Source organism: Heloderma suspectum, chromosome 4, assembly GCF_057233095.1.
Source record: "Heloderma suspectum isolate Gila_16-S chromosome 4, 16-S_ref, whole genome shotgun sequence".
Taxonomy (NCBI): domain Eukaryota; kingdom Metazoa; phylum Chordata; class Lepidosauria; order Squamata; family Helodermatidae; genus Heloderma; species Heloderma suspectum.
In genome coordinates this window covers 143,339,641-143,363,111 of record NC_139461.1, presented here as the reverse complement: position 1 = coordinate 143,363,111, position 23,471 = coordinate 143,339,641, and the positions used below count along the sequence as shown (strand labels likewise).

At 40.9% G+C, this 23,471-nt stretch overlaps 2 protein-coding genes across 13 annotated transcripts in view; both read right to left on the bottom strand.

The window, feature by feature from the left end:
* Positions 1–23,471, bottom strand: part of LOC146347486 (uncharacterized) — a 185,626-nt gene that overhangs the window by 62,699 nt on the left and 99,456 nt on the right. The window lies entirely within an intron of this gene.
* Positions 1–23,471, bottom strand: part of RALGAPA2 (Ral GTPase activating protein catalytic subunit alpha 2) — a 280,593-nt gene that overhangs the window by 202,271 nt on the left and 54,851 nt on the right. For 11 of the 12 annotated variants that reach the window (XM_084850724.1, XM_084850725.1, XM_084850734.1 and 8 more), the window contains 8 exons: positions 22,874–23,012; positions 17,772–17,971; positions 15,313–15,537; positions 13,467–13,640; positions 7,487–7,624; positions 6,635–6,783; positions 5,610–5,721; positions 4,038–4,275 (listed from right to left, as the gene is read on the bottom strand). In XM_084850724.1, the coding sequence (XP_084706850.1) occupies positions 4,038–4,275; positions 5,610–5,721; positions 6,635–6,783; positions 7,487–7,624; positions 13,467–13,640; positions 15,313–15,537; positions 17,772–17,971; positions 22,874–23,012 (1,375 nt within the window). The remainder of the gene's footprint in view (positions 1–4,037; positions 4,276–5,609; positions 5,722–6,634; positions 6,784–7,486; positions 7,625–13,466; positions 13,641–15,312; positions 15,538–17,771; positions 17,972–22,873; positions 23,013–23,471) is intronic. The other variant, XM_084850733.1, reaches the window with a different exon arrangement.

The window sequence follows — 23,471 nt, the reverse complement described above, 5'->3', positions numbered from 1 at the left end:
TCCGGACTCATGGCTGAATTACACAGTGAAGTACTCTGTGGCCAAAGGCTGCCTCAGCAGAGGCAACAACATCAAACCTAGTGTTTGATGAGAGTATGAAGGAATGACCAATTCACTGCCCTCTTCCAGAAGAGGATGTAGATCTAATGGCCCAAGAGGTACCTGCTCCTTGGAGGGGGGGGGAGCTAGGACCCCCCACAAGTGGAGGCTTCCATAGACCCTGACATGCATGTCTTAATTCACTGCAATCCTACCTCTGTCCTCACCTCATAAGTGATGAAAAGGGAAGAAGACTGTCTGAGGAGCGGAGTGTGGTGAAGAAAATCTCTAATTCTCTCCTAACACCTAGATCAGCCTTCCCCAACCTGGTGCCCTGCAGATATTTTGGACTACAACTCTCAGGATTCCTGACCATTGACTATGCTGGGACTGATGTCCAAAACATCTGGAGGGCACCATGTTGGAGAAGACTGGTTTAGACAATGCCATTCCTTTGGACTGGGATGTGAACAGTTTGGACAAAGGATGGGAAAATTAAGCTTTGGAAAACAATAGGGATTGGGGCAAAGAATTGCCCTATCAGTAGAAAATGCAGAAGGCTGGGCCAGCAGTTATTGCTGTCACTTCTGACAGCCTGTCTGCAGAAGAGATGACCACTAAGAAAATATCTCAGTGATAAGAAAAACACAAGCATTGAGACATCTTCCCATTGCTCAGAGACTTGTTACCAGTTGAACTACTCCATTCAGTTGCCAGGAGGGCAATGTTTGTTGTCCTTAAAATATGCCAAAAGCATGGGTGAGATCCTAAGTATTTAGATTTAAGATGGCTAAAACTGAACCCAGATCCAGGACCAGCCTGTGGAAGGAGCAAGGTTTCAGACTCACCCAACACCCTCCAGGAGAAACTACAGAATAGTAGCAACTGATGGTAATGGGATAGAAGTATCTGTCCTGGCACCACAGGTTAAAAAGAGTCCAAGCTGATGGAATTCTTTAGGCTGCCAAGAGTGTAAAGAACTCTAGAAGAATATTCTAGGCCGCTTAGCCTCCACATTAGAATTAGAGCAGGTCCAGCTTAGGGTAAAGGAAGGAGGTCTGTGTGAACTGTACGACTTAGCAGTGGTCAGGACTGAAGTCTGGCAAGCCACACACACCTTGACCAGGAGGAGATACTAGGATGATAACTGCTCATTCTGGTCAGATACTGGCTAAGATACTGGACAGGAGTGGGAAGGGTGGGAAGATGCACCCAAGCTCCCTTAGCCAGGACTGGGAAGAGCTGGGACATGACTGCCTCCTGACTCCCAGTCCTGGAGGAAGGTTGCGGGTCGTCCCATTGGAAAGTGTTAAACAGATGTCCAATGCCAGGGCCCCAAGTCATTGAAGGATCTGAAGCCCATTCATACAGAACCCATTTGGAGGGTCTAAAAGAGTCTGCTCAACCAGTTGGCTTGGAAACAGTCTTCTCTTCTTATATGGAGGGCCTTGACAGACCAGATGTATGGTACTGCCCATCTGAAGAACAGTATGGCCTGTTTGCAAAGTGCTGGCAACCTGTTACCATCCTGCTTGCTGATATATGACAGGGTTGAGGTGTTAGTCATTTGAATCGTGATATGTTTCCCCTTGAAAAATGTCTGGCAGTGCACAAATGAGACAAAGGGCTCTTGGTTCAAGACCGCAGATACTGAGATTAGTCCCAAGCTCCTGATACGCTGTATTCTTGCACCTGGTTCTCCATCCTGGACTTGGTCCCAAGAGAGGAACTCTGAACTCAAAGCATTTGGACTATGGCCACAACAGAGGAAACATTTTCTCCCAACACTATATTATGTAGGCAGTGAGTGGGATGAAAATGGCTTAGTCTGCTGATAAACTTAACTGCTGATAAAAACCCTCCTCTACAAATAAACTATACTATCTCTCCACTTCTTCAGAAGAGGGTGCCCTGATGATAAAGATCTGGGTAAGCATGAGCTTGTATACCTCTTAGGAAGAGGGATGACAGGCCCAGCTCTGGGCACTCAAGGCATAAAAATGAAGTCAGAGGCATGTAGGACCTGAGAGTCCTGCACTGTAGAAGAAAAAAAAAGAGATTTCCAGGACTCTGGGAAGGAGACTAAGAAAAGCCACAGCAGGGAAGAAGCACTACAGATCAGATCATCTTGTTCCTATGTGAAATCTGAAAGCTCTCCTGTCTCCACCAATTGGAAACCAGCCTTTGAAGGAGAACGATGAAGAAGCCTTCTGCACTTGATGAGCAATGGGTTGGTTGAAAATAGCCTTAGAGGCTTGAACTTGGTTGGTGGGGGAGAGATGGAGGACTCCCAAAGACAACTTCCTCAGCATCAGAGGAGCCAAGAGTCCTCCTCTAGAATTACAAGGAGACACTTCTAAGTTGAGCTAAGTCCAGAAAGGCCAAATCCATACTCATCTGTGGGAATCACATCCACGGCAGAGTTCTGTTTACTGTTGCTTTGATTAAGATAACAACAGAAGGGGCAAAGTCACATCCTGCCTGATACTCAAGAGTATTTGAAAGCCCTGAGACTGAAAAGGAAGTTCCTGGGATAGTAGGCAAAGGACTGGAAGGATTAGTAATTTTAAAGTCTCCTCATTACATTATTTCATCAGTGCAGGACCCTGGAGCCTCAGAGACTGCCTAGAATAGTAGCGTTCTTGTTCTCTCCTCTTTGTCTTGGGAAAAAAATAGCCATTTTAGGGTATTTTCTTAGGGTCCAAGATACCTATTAAAAGCAATATAGGTGTGGTTAAGCAACAATTGGGGGTGGGGAGGATTTCCCAAGCCCACCAGGGAGAGCCCAGGGCTCAGCTGCCTGCCAAGGCAAAGACAGCTAGCAAGGCAAAGTTAATTCCCAAATGTAGAAATGGAAAATGATACACTAAATTTTAAGCCTCCATTAACTGTGATGGAGGTAAGATTCCCATCTCAGAATGTTCTGGTGGTTACTTTCATTTTCCATTTCAGTTCTGTGCCTGCTTGTTCCTACGCAAACAGCCCAAAATTTGAGTCTACAAAAACTGAGTAAACTGTCTCTTTTCAAAGTAAGGAGCTTAACACTAAAGAGTTCATAAATGGCAAACACTAGGTCTTTCTAGTCCTGGACACTGAAGCGGGGAAGGGGAACCACTTTCCTACAAACACAGGAACTCAATCCCTCAAGAGCAAAGGGGGAGTAAAAGCAAAGGTGGAAAGAGACAGCCATTACAGAAAAACAGGAACACAAATGCTTGCTCCTCTAAGAAGCAAAAGCAGTACTCATGCATCTTTCTAAATGAGCCTGGCACATTAATAGGCTGTTATAGTCATCCTGCAGGGCTGAGCATGTGCAGCAAAGGGGCGGGGGGAGCAGCTCCATCATGTTCTGAAGCACTGCTTCAATCATTCCTGCATCTTCCCCAGTAAACAATTAGAGTCAACTCCTATTTCCAGAGACTGATCTGTCCCACAACGAGGTGGGGGTAGGCAGCCCCATTGAACCCTTCTAGCCCTAAAAAGGCATTGGTGAGGAAACCAAAGGGCGGTGGGACCAACCCTGAGGTGGCTCAGGACCCCTTGACCTAAACACTTCTGTCCTGTTTAGGCTGCTACCTTCGTCTTCTCCTTCAAGTCTTCTCTAAGCAGCAGACCCAGCAAATAACATGCTTCCAAACACTGTGGGAACAGGAGAAAAACTGGCCTTAGGGAGGAAGTGGGAGACCAGCCCTTCAAGCTAGTCTTTTTTCAATTAAAAAATCTTGTGTCCTGCTGAGCGAAGCAGACAGCATTAAAAAATCTTGGGTCCTGCTGAGCAAAGCAGACAGCACTCAGTGTCTGGGCAGAAACAAGTAGAAAGAAGGGAGATTAACAGCAGAGGAATCATGAGGAGGAAGTTGGGCTTAATTTTTGGATAAAGTAGCTGCTTAAAATTTACTAGACTTAATAGGCAAACATATTTGCAAATATCTATGCCAAAAGCCTCTCTCAGTTTAACACACACAACTATAAACAATTTTAACCTAAGCAAGATTTACCTTTTCCTCTTTGTATTTTCTCTTTTTGCTCACTTAGCTTATCCAGTGGCAAATTGGTCATTTCAAGACCATATACGGTTCTCGCTAACACAGATGTTAGGGAATCCATTATGTTAGCCCATTCTGATATTAGCTCTTTCCATTCTGTAAGAGATGACAGCACACGTAGCAATTCATCCCAGAGCTCCCGAGAAATATAAACACTCAGATTAGCTCGGATCCAAGCCACAATGACAGTCTGTGGTGGGAAAACAAGAAGGAGCAGGAGGAACATGATAACGTATCTAGACTATTAAACGCATTGATTGCTAGAGGAAAGGACACATGCACACACATACACCAGATTACTCAAGGCAGCATCAGCCATCCGTGTACTGCATTATATTTATTTAAGTAAACATAAAAGGGGCCTATACGAAAGCGGTAACATAACCCAAAAGCACTTGTTCTCTTATCTATTTTTGCAGTCTAAAACGTTTCCAATGTAACATAGGATACTAATCCAATCCATTTGTTTGTGACCTGACTAATCTCTCATATTTACCCCCTTCTCAAAGAAAAGAACTATTACACATTCTTTGCCATTCCATTAATTACAGAAAAACATTCAGAACACATTTTCACATTTAAACCAGGCCCACCTTAAGTAGAGTTTATTTCCATCTTCAGTAAGCATAATTGAACTTCAGTTTCTAAAACCAAGATGCAGTTCCAGCTTTCAATAATTGAACTGCTAAGTACTAATCAAACATTACTTCACTTAGCATATTAGTTTTCCTTAGAAAACAAATTTATATTAATTTTTTCTCACTGAAAACCTTTCTCCTGCCTCTTACTCCAGCAGAGGCAGCTTACAAACAGAGGGCATGATCCAGCCCAAGTCAAGCACTATGGAGTCCCATTCCTTTCAATGTGACGGTCTTTAAGCACGTGCTTAAAGGTGCAATCCTAGTCATATTTAGACAGAGTAAAGGGCTTACAACTCCCAGCATGCCCCAGCCAGTCAAGCTAACCTAACTAGATTGCACCTAACTCTCTCATTTAAATAAGTGGGGCTTACTTAACTTTGACTAGATCATGTATATTGTACATTTTTAAATATATAGCAAAAGCCAGCCAACCACAGTCCACACACATTTTACCTAGGGGAATTAGAGTCCTTCGCACAAAGATCCAGTCCCCATATCACTATTTCCTAGGTTGCTCATCCTTCCTCATGTAGAAGTTAGAGGATTCATCATTTGGTTGTTGGTAGTTTTTCATAACTACGGAATGATGATCCTGTTCTTGTTAATAACAAACTTCTAAGTAAACAAAATCATACCTTTTGGGCAAATACATAATTACTTTTCAGGACAAACCAATTCTTACAACTGCCACTGTATTTTGCTTGTCACCTTTCTAAAAACCACTTACAGTGCAATCCTATGCATGTCTACTCAGAAATAAGCCCCACTGAATTCAGTGGGATCTATTCCCAAGTAAATGAGTATAGGACTACAGCCTAAGTAATCGAAGTTTTAGTACACTGATGGTTTCTGCCTTATGTTCTCTACAAAGAATGGGACATACCCGGAATAATAATCCTGCCAAACATTGAGCAAATGTGTCCTTTATTTGGTTATCTTTGGATTTGCTCATGACAGCTTCTGTTATCCTGAGAAGTATCTGTAGCATTTGCTCCCTAGGACAAAATGGAAAAACCACGTAGTTAGAAATAAATCAAACTTAATAATTTTATTTTACTTATGAAAAATATACAAAGTGTGTTAATACTATCCATCTCCACATTCTCCCAGAGTAATTCTGGACTCTGCCCTCTGTCAGACAGCATTGTGCTGTTCTAAAAGGGATAGTTCTAATATCTTTGTGACCATCACAACCTAAATATGCGACAACAATGCGACTGTCCATGCTAAATTTAAAGTACTCTTATTGGATATGCAGAGTAGCAGAGTCAACATAACAAATACGCTATCCTATTCTGTGTGTTATGACATAGTCACTCTGTCAATGAAGGGCAGCATAATATAAAAATTGACGCATGACTCTTCAGTGGAGGTAGCAATCATAAGCAGAAACTTCGGACAATAGCAGGAGCAAAAAACAACATTTGGGCTCAACATTATCAAAAACAGATTTCTGAGGTAGCACAATGGAAAAACATGAGACCCATCTAAGACTGTGGTGATCTTCATACAGTATTTTAAGCTTACAATTACCTACTAGTATTTGGAACTTCAACCTAACCTATCATGCAAGATTATATAATAAAAGAAGGCATTTCGTAGGACAACACACAATTGCAGAGAAATTGCTAAGTATTTCAGATAGGGGTGAAGACTACAATATGTTAACGATTTTAACATATTGTATTTCTATAGTTTTACACAATCACACTGATATTTTAAAATTCTGAAATATACAATAACAGAACAATCCTATACATGTCTACTCAGAAATATGAATTTTTTTCAGTGGAACTTTTAAGATAAAGTGTGCATAGGATTATATCCTAAATGTTCCAAATTCCTTTTCAGATGTGTTGCACTGTTCAGTTAATTACACATCAACATAGAAAGATGTTAAAAACATACCAGGTTCTTTTGTTCATTGGAAGTTGCATTATCATGTGCCTATATATACTCAAAACTGCTCTGCAAGCATCAACTTGCTCCTTCAGGAGTGCCGGTATTTCAGTGCATGGTTCCAATAAAAATACATTTGAAGAGTTTGTCAAGAATACCTTAATATTTTGAAGGAAGAGGGGGAAAACAGTAACCATCAAATCATATTCAGACTTACTTTATATTATGTTAAACTGCACCCTTTTCATAACCTTTCATATGTATTCAAACAACAAACTTTTCACAAAAAGGGAAGCACATTTCCAATCTTTTTATGCCAGAAACTATACAGAGCATGGTCCTAAGACCATGTTCAGATAGCATTGGGACCACAATTTTTTAGCCTTGCAGGGTACATAACTTCAGAAGAACCAGAAAACTATTCTACGTTCAGTATTTCCCTTCCTAGAGAAAATAGGGAAGTTCCTCTGCAAGACAATGGGAGTTCTAGATTGTACCTTATGTACATAGTTTTTCCTCTCCAGCAGTGCTAAACTCTCCCACAGCATTTCGACACAGTAACAGTATTTTCTTCCTTTTGCCAGTCAACACAGCACAATTTTCCATTAAAAATGTTAAAACATTCTTTGGTTTCAAAGCATTGCTTTGAACAGCTAACTAGTTAAGACTATTTCAGATCAAGCCAATTCCATATTGGACAAGGTTTGTATTTTGAGTTTATTAGTTCTATAGAAAAGAATATAGACTGTATATGTAATTTTGCCCAAAGCATTCACCTTCAGACACAAAAATAAGCTAATAATGAAACTAGAAAAGATAATCAATTTAGTTTGAATCTCCTGCTCTTCCCATATACTTTACCTGTAGTGTCGCTTGAAGACCTGCTTTAACATTCTTGTTTTCATCTTCTAATATACATCCTCTGTTAACAGCACTAGAGAAGGAGTAAGTTCTTCCCCAGCTGGAAGACCTTTTATGTCCAGAGTGGTCAGATGTCAGCTTTAAAAATATGTTAGTCAATATGTGTTGCCACAACAGGATATCGTATTTCTTTAAAATGATTAAGATGTAATGATATAAATGGTAATAGAAATGCCATAGATCAGCCCATGAAATATAATCGCCTCCCATGGCATCTGAGACCCTCTGATTTGTCAAAAAAAATGCTTATACAGGATGTAATCAGCAATGAAATCACTGCTATTCTTAACATAGTGTCCAGCAGCTGCAATATCTTTTCTAACAAATAAGCACATTAGTGGCTAAAATATTTACATGCTTCTTATGTTATGTACCATTCAAGCAGAAATGTCACTGCTATCGTGTATAGGCACCACACAGTTGGGAGACACAAAGGAGTGTTTAAATATTACCCCTTCCACTTGGAGCACCACTACAGAGGAAAACCTTTGGGGTGGTGGTGGTGACATTTAAATTAGTTCTTGCATGCATATAAACAGATAAAGGGTTGGAAAAAACATGACTAGTTCTTAAGCAAATATAAGTCAATGTGATCATGTCTAGAAGGCAAATATAACTTCCTAAATATAGGGCTGTATCCAACTGGTGAAAGATGCTTTGATCCAGTGGAGGCTTCTGTCGGTGGGATGGGAAAGGAGGAGATTTTCTACGATTCCCCCTCACCCATGCAGTACTCCATGCTGTTCCAAAGAGATTGGGGGGTTTGATGAAGGGGGAATTGCTGAAAATCATCTCTCTCGCTGTTCCACTGACAGAAGCCTCTGCTGGATTCAAGAGCAGGACACCACTTGGATGCTACCCATATGCTTTAAAATTGAAAATCTGACCCAAGTTTTTGAACACTGATACAGTAAAACTACAGAAGGGAACTGATACTGGAATGCTGCAGCGCTTTGCGTGGGCTAAATTACTTGAATGTGGTGTTAAAATTACTCTAATTTCCTTCAGTGATAGTACATACACAATGAATAAATATTTTCAGTGATGTAGACTGCATAAAATGGGACACTGCAGGGAAGTGGTTTTCTGCCATCTCGCCTGCTTGACGCCTGCTGTGTGCTGGATTGTTGCTCCCGCTATTGGGAGAAGCTGGCATAGCCGGCAAGAGGAAGAAAACTCCCCCAGTAGTTTGAAAAGGCGAGCTAGCTGAGTTTGATTCTGGGGAAAGGCGCCGTCCCAGCAGTGACATCTGGGGCTTCCTCCAAGTGCCTCCTCCGAGGAAGGCCTGGAAGATGGCAACAAGAGAGAGGGATATCTCAGCAGTGGCCCCCCGAATATGGAATGAGCTCCCCACTGAGGCCCACCTGGCACTAACACTATAATCTTTTCAGCACCAGGTTAAAACTGCCCTCTACTCCCAGGCATTTAATGGCATATGATGGGGCATTTATGTCAGGTGTTCTGAACTGGTCTATTATTGAAATTGTTTACTGAAATTGTTTTTAGCTATTTAATTTTTTAAAAATTTTGAACAAAAAATCTTTTAGATTATGTTTAATTATAATATTGTATCATGTAATGTTGTAGAATGTTGTGGTTTGTAATTTTTGTGAATTGTTATGAACTGCCCAGAGAGCTTTGGCTATTGAGCAGTACAGAAATGAAATGAAATGAAATGAAATAATAATATGATGACGTTGATGATGATAACGATCTGATAGACAATTGGCGAATTTTCAGTAAGATCTTCTAATCTTGTATTGGAATTATACAAATGATTTCACAGATGTTCACCCCATCCACCAGCTATTTATTAATTTGCACAAAACTGTGCACACTTGAAAAAAATTACATTAGTGGGTGGAAACACATGCAAATCAGCTGAGGTCTTCTGGTATGTCCATACAAATGTAATATTGTGGCCTCTGCCACAATTTGGACTATCAGTTTAAGAATAGTGGAAGAGAGACTGTATTGTATATAGAGCTAAACCATTTTATTTACATTTTTAAAATCTACGAAGAATAATTTCTCTTTATCTGGTATTTCTACCAGATTAGAAATTACCTGAAGAAGGAAGAATACGAATTCTAAATCCAAACATTCTAGAATTCTGGATCCCAAGTTTTGTTTCCATATATAAACACCAATAACACATATGAGTGTGCACTTGTGCTTTTTAAGTGTTGATGATGTGTATACATGTAATCTAACATTGCTATACACCAAGCATTTTACTAGTAAAAGGGAAGTTCACTTCATAAAGCAAAGAAAAATGACAATTTACTACTCAGATGTTATAGCCATTTGTTTCCATTGTGTCTTTTTATCTGCTATTCATTTATTGATATTTTGCTTACTGTATTTTTAATTCAGTTGTTGTAGTTTGAATTTTTGTAAAATGCTCTGGAATCTATCCTGATGAAGGGCAGCGTATAAATATTTTAAAGAAAAATTTTAAAAATCACATTGTCAAAAAGATTAAAACAAAGGTTAGGAACAAAACTTCCAGAAGTAGGATAGGACTGAGGGAGTTTCTCTTGAATGTGGGAGAAATAGGAGAGAAATGGATGCATGATTAACAGCAGATGGTTAGAAGCAAGTCAAACTGATGTTCTATAACTATTAGTTTGGGCATTCTATACCAATCACAAGGGGTGTCATTAGAGAAGGTCCTACCTGGGCACAGGCCCCGGATCTTTTTTGAGCTGTCCTAATTGCCATTTTTTTACATTTTCCCATTGACTTCCATTGGAAAAACAGAAACGGACATAACTTTTTTAGTGTGTAGGATAGATTTATGAAATGTGGAGACCTGGTAGCCCCCATGGAGCTGATTGGACCTTTCCAATTTCAGGCAGTTAAGTCCAGTGGCTTTTGTGCTACCCACCGGTAAGATTTGCTTTTCTCAAGAAAATCTGTCAAAGTAAAGAACTATAATTTTTTTGTGCTTCCACATAAGTTCATGGAATTCGGGGACCTGGCAGCCCCTATAGAGCTCACTGAACCTGCCCAATTTCAGACAGATAGGTCCAGTGGCTTTTGTGCTAGCCTTGCATGAATTTTCCTTTTCTCAAAGACTAAAATAAAAAGTAAAAACTATCAAGTCACACAGGAGATTAGAGATCCTAATCAGGAAGTGTTTAAGGTGACCATTAGGAGGTCACTATCCCTAATCTCTGATGCAGCTTTTTTGAGGCGCAAAAAACCCTCTCTCCCCCTACTTTTCTGCTCCACTGTTGGGAGCTTGCTTGCAATGAAATTTTGAAGACGGAGATGGAAGGGAAGAAAGAGCTTTATGTGAAATACTGGTATTTCACACAGCATCTGATTTTACTGCCCCAAACTGGAACCTTTGGCTTCTGCAGAAGTTTAGTAGCCTCAGTACAGCAAAGGATCCAATCAGCCTCCACAAACTTCTTTCTCACCTTCCACTTTAATTTCTCCTAAATAGCTGTAGGACTCAAATTATTCTAAAGGGAGGGTTAGGACTATGTGGTGTCATGATCAAGAAACTGCTGGGGCTTTAAAATGGGTTCTACAGTTTTAAAATGGGTTCTACAGTTTTAAAAAAAGCTAGAAAAAGCCCTCAGCCACCTCACCTCAGAAAGTTAATTTAAATATGTGCAATCCTTACATACCCTCCACAGCCTCCTAAATTTCTCTGAAGTACTACCTGTCTGAAAGGAGCGCCTTGGCTTAGGGAATTCTCTCCCCAGCACACACACACGCATTTCCAATCACCATTTTTCTTCCCTCCCCTCCCCTCCCCTCCCCTCCCCTGTCCTTTCTTTCTCTTCTTTATTCCACCCAGAGCATATCTTGGGGAATTCTTAAAGAGAATTCTTTTCAGTGGGCAAGAGAAGTTCTGAACTGTATTTGACTTTATGCAAACAGACAAGAGGGTTGGTTTTTCTCCTTTTCCTCACTCAAGCCTTTGAGAAAAGAAGGTTCACATGGTTAATGGGGAAACAAATCTGGGGCTGTTTTGTTTGTCAGTTGCCATTATCCAGCAATAGGAAGAGCTGTAGCTCAGTGGTAGAGCACATGCTTGGTATGCAGAAGTTCTTGGGTTCAATCCCCAGCATCTCCAGGTAGGGCTCGAAAAGTATCTGGCCTGAAACCCTGGAAAACCGCTGCTGCCAGTCAGTGTCAACAATACTGGGCTAGATGGACCCAGGATCTGACTCAGTATAAGGCAGCTTCCTATGTTCCTCTGAACAGAAAGCTTTAATAAAAATAGGAGTTGGGGGGTTATGTTGAGGGGAGATAAATATTGCTAATTTATGCAATCCTATGTATGCCTACTGAGAAGTCCCAGTATGTTTAATGAGACTTGCCCTCAGGAAAGTGTGCATAGGATTCCAGCACAAGTTACTTGTGCAGGGAGATTTGCACCTTGATGTTCTGCATGTTTACTCGGAAATAAATCCTGACTTGTAATTCAGTGCCTACCTAATTCCATCTAATGAACTGACTACACTTTCAGCTCAGTCCTATGCATGCTTTGTCAAAAGTGGGTGGTTTTGTTTTGTTTTTTTCCATGAACTCTAGTTTCAGTGGTGAGGGAAAGGCACTTAGTACATGCTCAGAGTTTCTCTATAACTTAGCCCAAGTTTTGAAAACAGACTCATTGGCTGAATCCTGGTGAAGTCTTGACACAAATGAAGTTACGGGGAGGAAGATACAATGAGAGCTTGTGCATAACAAGGAGAAGGTAGAGAAGAGTTTCACAAAACAAGACATCTGTTTTTATGAAGAGTTGCTGGAGGATGGTAGGATGAGGAGGGACGGTTGCATGGAGGGGAATAGAATTGGTAGGGGGATAATGTAAGTGCTCAGTGGTGAAAGAAAAGCATTCTGCACATGCTCAGAGGCACTCTATAGTTAAGAACATAAGAAGAGCTGAGCTGCATCAGACCAAGGTCCATTTAATCCAGCATTCTTTTTACACAGTGGCCAACCAGATACCCACGGGAAATGCACAAGCAGGACATGAGTGCAATAGCACCTTCCCACCCATGTTCCCCTGCTGCTAACATCAGTGAAATCTAAATAAATTCTAGTCATTCTAAATTTGCATGCATGTATATCCTTCAGAAACTCTGCAGGTTTCTTACTTAGGGACAACTCTAGGCTATCTGTAATTTTGAGAACAATGGTCCACAAGGAACACAGGGAGATAAGTATGTCCTCTTTTGGAGACCTCAGAATGGCACAAAACCCTCTGTGGCTATCATTCTGAAATTTGGCAGACATGATCTCCTCTGATTGAGCAAGGAATCCTGAAATTTTTATCCAATTCTTCCAAGGAATTAAAATGTTATTGGCAGTTCCCTTTAAAAGAAAATCAAAATATAAACCCTGCACCTGTTTTTCTGACATTGGGCAGGTATAATCTCCTTCTAGGGGGCTACTATGCCTGAAATTATCATCCAATTCTGACCAAGAGAAAAAAGTTACAGGTTTTTCTAATTTCCTATGGTAGCCAACAGGAAGCATGAAGACTTATTCTTCCAAACCTTGACTCAGATTTAGTGCTGAGCTGAAGTGGTCTGACTACAAATTGTCCAGGATATTTTCCAAAGTTGAATTGGGGTCTGGGTTGAAGAGGGGTGGGGGGTCAGTGCACACGTCTTATGTGTGTATGTATGTATGTACGTAATCTATACACACACGCAAGCACACCACATGCACAAACCACACACACACATATATATATATTAGAGGTGCGCTTAGACATATATATATATATATATATATATATATATTACATATATGCAAATTTGTGTTATGGGCCTGTGCCCTGGATCTTTTAAGAACCTAGCAACGCCCCTGCCAATTACGTAGCTAATTGATAAACCCCAGTTAATTACACATTAGAAACTAACCACCTATTTAGTAATGACTAGCAGCATACATGTTTGCCATCTGTCTCTGTTGTTGAATGATCTATGATGCCATCATCATCTTGAACATTTTCCTTCACATCTGGTTCTTCCATGAACACAGGCTTCTCTTGCAGTATCCACTTTCGATACACTTCCACTACCTTCTCAGTTGAAGATATCTCTGAAGAAGGCAGTAAAAAAGCCTAAAACGTGAACAGTACATATTACTGAAACATCATGGAATGATGTGTACTTTTAAAGACTAAAAGTATACCTGGGAAAATGTATACCAACCCCTGCTATCAATGCAGAAAAGGCTATCCCATTCAAAATAAGCATGAGAAGAGATTTACTTAGACCCACTGCACCCCATCAATCCAGCCAACGTGCAAAAAAAAGAAAAAAGAAAAAAAGTACAGCATAACATTAACATTCCATAATAAAATCACATCATGATCAAGAGAAACCAAGCTAGAAATAGTTGGAAAGGGGATTCAATTAATACATTTTATTGTAGTATGATAAAGACCAAAATACTGACAACCTAAAAACACACAGACTATTTTAAGTGTTTATACGCCAAATGAGTCTCCTTGATTTCATAAAGCCAAATACAAAAGGGCATGGAAATTATTATTTCCAGAACAGACTCAGGACAAATTAGAATGTAATACTATGCATGCTTCTCTGGGAATAAGACCCACTGAATACAGTGGCATATACTACCAAGTAAACAGACACAGAATCAGGATTACGTCAAATAAATGCTGTTAATGCAAGTCAAACAGCCAATCCAGAAATGCGTAACAAGTAAAACAGGCTTGATCTAAAACTCCTCTGCTTCTGCTGTATCATCCCAAGTCGATATTTGCATATCTTACCATGGGAGATATTCATGAGCTCCAGACGATTTCAAAAACTCACAGATCTCACTAAGAATGAGACAGCAAGTCTCTTTCTTGAGCTGACACAGGAATCACCAATGGAAGTTGCCTGTACCTTAGCTGCTTGTTGTGTGCATGCAAATGATGTCCAAGTTAAATTATCATAATTTATGTGTGCATCAGAAGAGAGCAGCCTAACCATCTGACAACATCCAAGTCCATTAGTTTTCCTTGTCTGAAAACCAAATGGTGGTGGGGTGGGGGGAAAGGGTCACAGGCATCATATTTGGCTTCTTGGAAATACTTTATATCCCCCACCAGATCTCACATATTATATGTCAAACACACTTATATATCCCACAATTTCCTCTGTCTAACGAGCTACTGATGAGCTGAAATGTTTAGCTTAAAATATATTTTTGAATACTCTGTTAGTGTTTCTATCTTTTGTGTGTGTGTGTGTGTGTGTGTGTGTATAATTGTTTACTTTGATCTCACCTACAATCAAGTCCATTTTCTTAAAATTTATCATAATATCAAAGATTAGAAAATTCCAAGGATGTTTACTCAAAAACAAATCCCACTGAATTCAATGGGGATTGTTCCCTAGTATGTGAGCACAGGATTGCCACCTTGACTTCCTTACAATCCAGCTATTACAGTTCTTACAATCCAACTACTCAGCTCCTTTGTACTTTTATTTTTCAAACAACTGCATAAATATCTTGTTGAAATAGTTTAATTATTTAGCCTTCTCTCACACACTTTTCCAAAACAACAGGGACAGATTATATGGATTTATTTTATCCTGACTGTAACTCTGTGATGTAGTTTAGGAAGCAAGACAGTGACTTGCCCAAGTTCTCCCTCTGAATGCCAGTGTTGAAAAAGGATTTAAACCAGGTATCTAAATACAAGCCAACAGATACATACTACACACACACACACACACACACACACACACCACCTACGTATGTTTACCCACACTAACCTGATGAAATACTTCATTGACAAAATTGACATAACCTCGTGTAGACAAAAGGATCTGCTGCACCATCTCGTACACTGCCCGGTGTTGCTCTTCAATGCTGCAAAAGCTGGAATCACTGTGCCTCCTCTCAGACGACATGCTGTTGTGTGAATGGCTTTTCTCCTGATCCAATGGGACGCTGCTCTCCCCTTCAGGATTTTTATCTTGCACTGTACCACCCACAGTCTTAAGTAAAGTGGGGGTGAGAGAAAGAATTCAGACTATAATTTATGAACATTCCATACACAAGAAAACTGAGACAGAATTCTAATTCCTAGCAACTAAGACCACCAACCATAGTCCAGAAGCTACTATATTAAGAATTCAACTACAAAGTGAGGTAAGGAACATGCTAGTGATATACTTCAGATAAGTAAAATGTATTCTACGCTAGTCTGCTTATTTCTTTTGGCAGGGTCTATAGAAATAAAGGGACATGGAAGTGAGTTGACCCAAAACAAGCCAATAATTACCGTCAATAGTTTCTCAATCTATCCCACAGTATAGTACCATAGATGCCACAGACTTTTCAGACTTTCACAGACTTCAAGAACAGCACTGCACTTGACTTGGTATGCAAGTTCATACCACAGTACTTTGGAAACTTATATGGAAAGGGAACGTTTTCCTCCCTCTGTCCTTCATAGCAATATCTAAGATGAACTTCTTGGAGGACTGGACAAAGGGCAACACTGTACTGCAAAATCTTCTCCTAGCAATACATTTTTTCAGTTACTGAGTACCCTTGGCATCAGAGTACACATATGTACTCAACTCGGTTACAGATGGAAGGCAGACCTAATGTTCTTAACAATGGTCACATTCTTCACCTGCTTTGTGATCCCTAGCTTTGAAATCTGCCTTACATGAATACATATATGCAAATCAAATGCTGGATTAGCTCCCAGTCTCGCACCTGCACTCATGATTCTGGCTCTTTCCTTTTAATATACAAGCCGTGGTGCCTCTCTGAGCAGGTGCAGCACCTACATACAGAAAGATATCTGTAGGACAAAACCCTGTCCCCCCACCTCCTCCTAGTACAGTGTTGTATCATCTTCAGTGGTTCCCAGTTATTTTCTGGGCTCAGTTCAAAGTGTTAGTTTTTACCTATAAAGCCCTTCCTAACTTGGGGCTGTAATATCTTAAGGACTGCCTCTTCCCATATATGACTACCAATGCTCTGAGGTGATAATTAGAGGTCCTGCTTCGACAGCCTCTACATCCTGAGATTCGGCAGGTGGCTAGTCATTAGTGGGCCTTTTCAGTGATGGCTAGAAATGTGAAGGCTTGGGGGTAAAACCAGAAAAATTTAGAAGAAAACAATTTATCCCCAAATCTTCTAAAAACACAGTTAAAAATGGGTTTTCTTGAATTTTGCTGTCCCCCCCTTTTTCCTGGTTTTATTCTATGCCTTCACATATCTAGTGGTGGTCCACCAATGGTGGAATGTCCTTCCTAGAGAGGTTAACCTGTCATCTTCCTTGTTGACCTTTTGGTGCCACACAAACCCCTTTTTATTCTTCCAAGCATTTTAATTTGCTGTTTATTATTGCCAAGTCACTTTTCTATTTTATATCTTATGCCCTTAAGTTCGGTTTGGAGATGCTTTACCTCTGTGATTGTTTTAGGGGTTTTTTCTGTTTTTATCCCCTTGTTGCTGTTTTAGTCTCTATTTTGAAAACTTGTAATTGTGTTTTTGCTGCTGCATTTTATCATGATTGTATTTTCGGAGGTATTGATTTTATTGGTTTTACTGTTTTGTTTTTGTATTGTGTATGTCACTCTGAGAGGCTAGGCTATAGATGACACATATGTTTAATAAAAAAAAACAAAACCCACCAGTCACATCTCAAAAACAGGGTTGAAAAAATCTATCCTGGACTGTTCTGGAAGTATATTTGAGCACAGCTAGCCACAAGGAGTGCATTGCTGCCACTCCAAGTCATGGACAAGTCTTCAAAAGTCACAAATTGTCAATGTATGCACACAACTGTACAATCCATCTTTAAAGGCATGATTCTTAATAGCTGCTAATTATCACAAGGATGATAATTCCATTAGTAAACAAATGTTTCTTAAAAGACATACTCTACTTAAAACTACAACAACAAAGACTCTTGCCGCACCTTAAATCACAACAAATTTATTCTGGCACAAGCTTTTATGGACACTGTCCAGTTCATCAGAATAAATGTGTTAATCTTTAAGGTATCAAAAGACTCTGTTGCTTTTGCTGCAACAGACCAACATGGCTACTCCTCTAGATATTCTGCTTAAATGCACAGTATTTTAATGAGTGAAATGCAGCTTCAAATACCCATGTAAAAAACATAAGTTTACTTAATGTGGCTTGAACTGCAAAACTTTGATTTAAAACATCTTTAGAAATACTAACACAAATATGATTTACAACATACTTGAATGATTCGGGGCAAAACCTCCCCTCCGTTTTTAGAATTCTGTACTGCTGTAAAGTACTTCTTTTCCAGAAAAAAGTTTACAAGCCATTTAATAAAGGCAACACGAGCAGTCATGTACGGTATTTTTGTGCTATAAATGTTTTCATTGTTATAAGTTGCACTAACATATGCTGGTTTGGGCCGCAGGCCAGGGATGTCTGCAAAACACAAAACAGGAAATTTCATTTTCAAAACCCCGACCTTATGAACAAAAGTTCACATTGTACCTTTCCACTCAGTGGAAACAACCAAGTCAGCTTAATACATATGAACACATATGATCATTTGTCTTCCCCAGACAAAAGGTACAGAAAGGATGACTGAAACGTAAGAAGTTTCACTGTACATCATAAGAATAATCTAAAGTAAGAGAAAAGGTTCACAATTTGCACATGTGAATTGTCCCTTGGTCCTGCAACAGCCTTCAAAATTTCTAGTATCTGACTCCTACAACTTGGTTATACAAAAGATGTAAGACTATTTTTCCACTTTAGTCTTCACCATTGCGAACAATATGCATATTTAAGAGATAAAGTTAAATATCTAGAACAATCACAAAGCTAGACACAAAAAGGGAAAAGAGGCTATGGAAGGACAAGACTCTCCAGTGGTGGTGACCTGCAAGGTGTGTGCAATGTTTGTTTTCTTGCCTGAGAACAACATGGCCTACACCTGCAACAAGTGCAAGTTGATCATGCTGCTGGAGGAAAAAGTAAGTGGACTGGAGCGGCGACTGTCGACCCTCCAGGAATAAGAGAACACGAAGAGTTCTTGGACAGAATGGGGGAACTACAGCAGCAAAGGGCAGACCAGAAGCTTGAAGAGCAACAGCAAGATGAGGCAGTGGGAAATGCTGAGGTGAGGAAAAATGGAATAGAGGATACTCCTTGGAAAAGGGTGACAGTTAGGAGAAGAAGAACTAGACGCCACTCTGCACCAGTGGAAGCAGTGGAGCTGTGGAACCGATTCCAGGCACTTGCGGATGAGATTGGAGGACAGCCTGCAGAGGAAGAATCACAGGGGAACCTGCATGAGAGTGAGCAAGAGGCTAAAGGTCAGTCAAACAGAGGCGATGAAACCCAGGCCTACAAGAAGAAGAAGAGAAGAGTGGTAGTAGTGGGAGACTCCTTGCTGCGTGGGATCGAGACCCAAGTATGTCGTGAAGACCCGTGGACTCGCCAGGTATGTTGTCTCCCGGGAGGACAGATTAGAGACGTGACTGAAAGGTTGCCTGCACTCATAAAGCCCACTGACAGGTATCCCTTTCTTCTCATCCATGTGGGAACAAACGATACTGCCAAGCGGAGCTACGAAGAAATCACGTCAGACTTTGAAGCTTTGGGAAGGAAACTCAAGAACTTTGGGGCCCAGATAGTTTTCTCATCCATCCTTCCAGTAGTTAGAAGAGGGATAGAAAGGGAACGAAAAATACTCCGGGTGAATGACTGGCTACGAAGGTGGTGCCGACGAGAGAGATTTGGATTCTGGGACCACGGGCTATACTTCCTGGAAGATGGGCTGTTGGCTAGGGATGGGTTGCACCTCACAAAGGATGGGAAGAATGTGTTTGGCCACAGCATGAAGAACTTCATCAGGAGGGCTTTAAACTGAATCCTACGGGGAAGGGAGATGTAATGTTGGGGGTAACAGTGGACATAGGCGCATGCACTGCAATGGAGAGAACAGCTCTGATAGCGCCCAATAAGTCTTCAGACACATGTAGGAAGAAAGCCAGACTATGAAGCACATGGTCTTCGATGTCTATATACTAATGCCCAGAGTATGGGAAACAAACAGAACGAACTTGAACTCTTAATACAAGAGGGAAATTATGACCTGATAGGTATAACTGAGACTTGGTGGGATGACTCTCATGACTGGAATACAGCAGTTGAAGGATATAACTTGTTCAAAAAGAACAGGAGGAACAGAAAGGGAGGTGGGGTTGCACTGTATGTGAAAAATACATATCTCTGCACAGAAATACAGGAGGATGAGCTTGGTAGCCCCATCGAGAGCATCTGGATTGAAATAAATGGAGCAAAGAATAAAAGGAACCTGGTGGTCGGAGTCTACTACCGGCCACCCAATCAAGAAGAAGACAAGGATGAAACTTTTGAAAAGCAAATAGCCAATGTTTTAAGGAAGCATGATGTAGTAGTAATGGGGGACTTCAATTTCCCCGATATTTGTTGGGAGACAAATTCTGCAAAACATGGCCCCTCCAGGAAATTCCTGACTTGTGTGGCGGATCACTTCCTCCTACAGAAAGTAGAGGAAGGAACTAGAGGATCGGCTATCCTTGACTTGATCCTAACCAACAGAGATGACTTAGTGGATAAAGTAGCAGTTACAGGAACTCTGGGGGAAAGCGACCATGTTGTATTTGAGTTCTTGGTTCTAAGGGAAGCAAAAGCCGAGTGTAGTCAAACATGTACCCTGGATTTTAGGAAAGCTGATTTTCATAAACTCAGAACAATGATCAGTAAGGTCCCATGGCAAGCGATGCTAGCAAGAAAAGGAGTCCAAGATGGGTGGGAGCTTTTAAAAAAAGGAAATTCTCAAGGCACAATCACAAGCAATTCCAACAAGAAGAAAAGGTGGAAGACAACAGAAGAAGCCAATGTGGCTTCACAAAAAGCTTAGAGATGACCTGAAAACAAAAAAGGACACATATAGGAAGTGGAAAGAAGGCCAAGTAACAAAGGAAGAGTACAGGCAGATAGCACAGAATTGCAGGGATGGTGTCAGGAAGGCTAAAGCTGAGAATGAGCTGAGGTTAGCAAGGGATGTTAAAAACAGCAAAAAGGCTTCTTCAGCTACGTGCATAGTAAAAGGCAGAGGAAAGAAATGGTGGTTTAGCTATTAAATAAGGATGGCAAAACGATAACAGATGACAAAGAAAAGGCAGAGGCGCTCAATTCCTACTTTGGCTCAGTCTTCTCCCAAAAGAAGGTCTATGACCCCCCTGGCAAAGGCGAAGTACAGGCTGAAGGGGCAGGATTGCAGCTTGAGATCGATAGGCATATGGTCAAGGAACACCTCATTACTTTGAATGAGTTCAAATCTCCAGGGCCAGATGAACTGCATCCTAGAGTCACAAAGGAACTGGCAGAAGAACTCTCAGAACCGCTGTCTATTCTCTTTGAGAAATCATGGAGGATGGGGGAAGTGCCAGATGACTGGAGGAGGGCTAACGTTGACCCTATCTTCAAAAAGGGTAAAAAGGAGGAACCTGGGAACTACAGACCAGTCAGCCTGACATCAATCCCTGGGAAAATTCTGGAGCAGATGATAAAGCAATCCATCTGGAAGCACCTTGACAACAATGCCGTGATTACTCGAAGCCAACATGGATTTGTCAAAAACAAGTCCTGCCAGACAAATCTGATCTCATTTTTTGATCAAGTCACCTCCCTTGTAGACCGTGGGAATGCTGTAGACATCATATACCTCGACTTCAGCAAAGCTTTCGACAAAGTGCCCCATGATCTCCTGATGAGCAAACTAGCTCAAAGTGGGCTAGATGAAACAACGATCCGGTGGATCCACAGTTGGCTACAGAATCGGACTCAAAGAGTGCTTATCAATGGGACCTTCTCAAACTGGGGAGAGGTAACGAGTGGGGTACCGCAGGGCTCAGTCCTGGGCCCAGTGCTCTTCAACATTTTTATTAATGACTTGGAGGAGGAGGTGCAGGGAATGCTGATCAAATTTGCAGATGACACAAAATTGGGTGGGATAGCTAATACTTTGGAAGACAGAAACAAAATTCAAAGTGATCTGGATAGACTGGAGCGCTGGGCAGAAAACAACAGAATGACATTTAATAGGGACAAATGCCAAGTTCTGCACCTAGGAAAAAGAAACCAAATGCACAGTTACAAGATAGGGGATACGTGGCTCAACCACACTACAAGCGAGAAGGATCTTGGAATTGTTGTCAATCACAAGCTGAATATGAGCCAACAATGCGATGTGGCTGCAAAAAAGGGAAATGCTATTTTGGGCTGCATTCATAGAAGCATCACTTCCAAATCCTGGGAAGTACTAGTTCCACTCTACTCAGCACTGGTTAGGCCTCATCTGGAGTACTGTGTCCAGTTCTGGGCACCACACTTTAAGAAGGATGCAGACAAACTGGAGAGGATTCAGAGGAGGGCAACAAAGATGATCAGGGGACTGGAAACAAAGCCCTATGAAGAGAGACTGAAAGAACCGGGCATGTTTAGCCTTGAGAAGAGAAGACTGAGGGGAGATATGATAGCACTCTTCAAGTACTTGAAAGGTTGTCACAGAGAAGAAGGCCAGGATCTCTTCTTGATCATCCCAGAGTGCAGGACACGGAATAATGGGCTCAAGTTACAGGAAGCCAGATTCCGGCTGAACATCAGGAAAAACTTCCTGACTGTAAGAGCAATACGACAATGGAACCAATTACCTGGGGAGGTGGTGGGCTCTCCCACACTGGAGGCCTTTAAGACGAGGCTGGACAGCCATTTGTCAGGGATGCTCTGAGTTGGATTCCTGCATTGAGCAGGGGGTTGGACTCGATGGCCTTGTGGGCCCCTTCCAGGCCTACTATTCTATGATTCTATGATAAAGTTGCAGTTCTAAGCATGTTTATCTGGGAGTAAGCTCCACAGAAGTCAGCAGGACTTGCTTCCAAGTCAGCATACACAGGATAAGCCTCTAAGACAAATCCTGATCCTAAACATACTTGTTTAAAATCATGTAATGCTTACAGCAATCCTGAAAGACAGCTCAGGATTATATCTACCCCATAGTGCGGACAGGGGGCCAAGGCTGAAACACAGTGGCCTGCCTAAGGCCACCTGGTGAGCTGCCACTTCTCATGGTTCTCTGGATCAGGGTGAACATATTAGAATCAGAGTTTTAAAATAGAGGTAGGTCACTTACGGCTAGGCAAGAAGAAATTGTGTTTACACTTGTACAAAGAGGCATATTTAAACCCTGATAATGAAAATAATGGACGGTATAAGAGAAGTTACTTATTGTGCGCATTTTTTGAAACAATTTAAAATAAAGCCACAACTTACCAAGCACAGGTTTGTAGAGGTTGGTTAGTTTTGTAAAAGAGGGAAATAAATGAAGAAGGTAATACTTTCTGAACAAGGCGAAGAGAAACTTAAACCCAAGATCACGGTTCTCCTTGTTCTTCCATTCCAAGCTTGCAGCCTTTATCAGAGTTAAGAAAGATGTGGCACATTAATACACAGAATATTGAAAAATAAGTCTAATGAAAAGGTTTACATGTATATTTAAAAAAACACGCAACCCATTTCTATCATACCTGATCTTTACCCCTGAAAACAGTCAACAGTTTACAAACTACACCCCCCAAAACAAATATTAAATAGAAAGTACTCCTTTTATGATGAATCTCTAGAGGATGCTAATGAAAACACTTCTCTGTGTTATTTTGCTGTTCGAACTTGACGCACAGTTAAGAACTAGCTAATTTGAAAACATAATATGGAACAAAGGAGAAAAGGCTGGGTCTGAATCATATAGGACCTAAGCCTTTGACCTATAAAGCACAGCCAATAATGGGAAATCAATGAAGATGCTACATGCTGATGAACACCCAAAGCTGCACGTTATACAAGTGTGCCGTTCATAACTGATGATATGTCT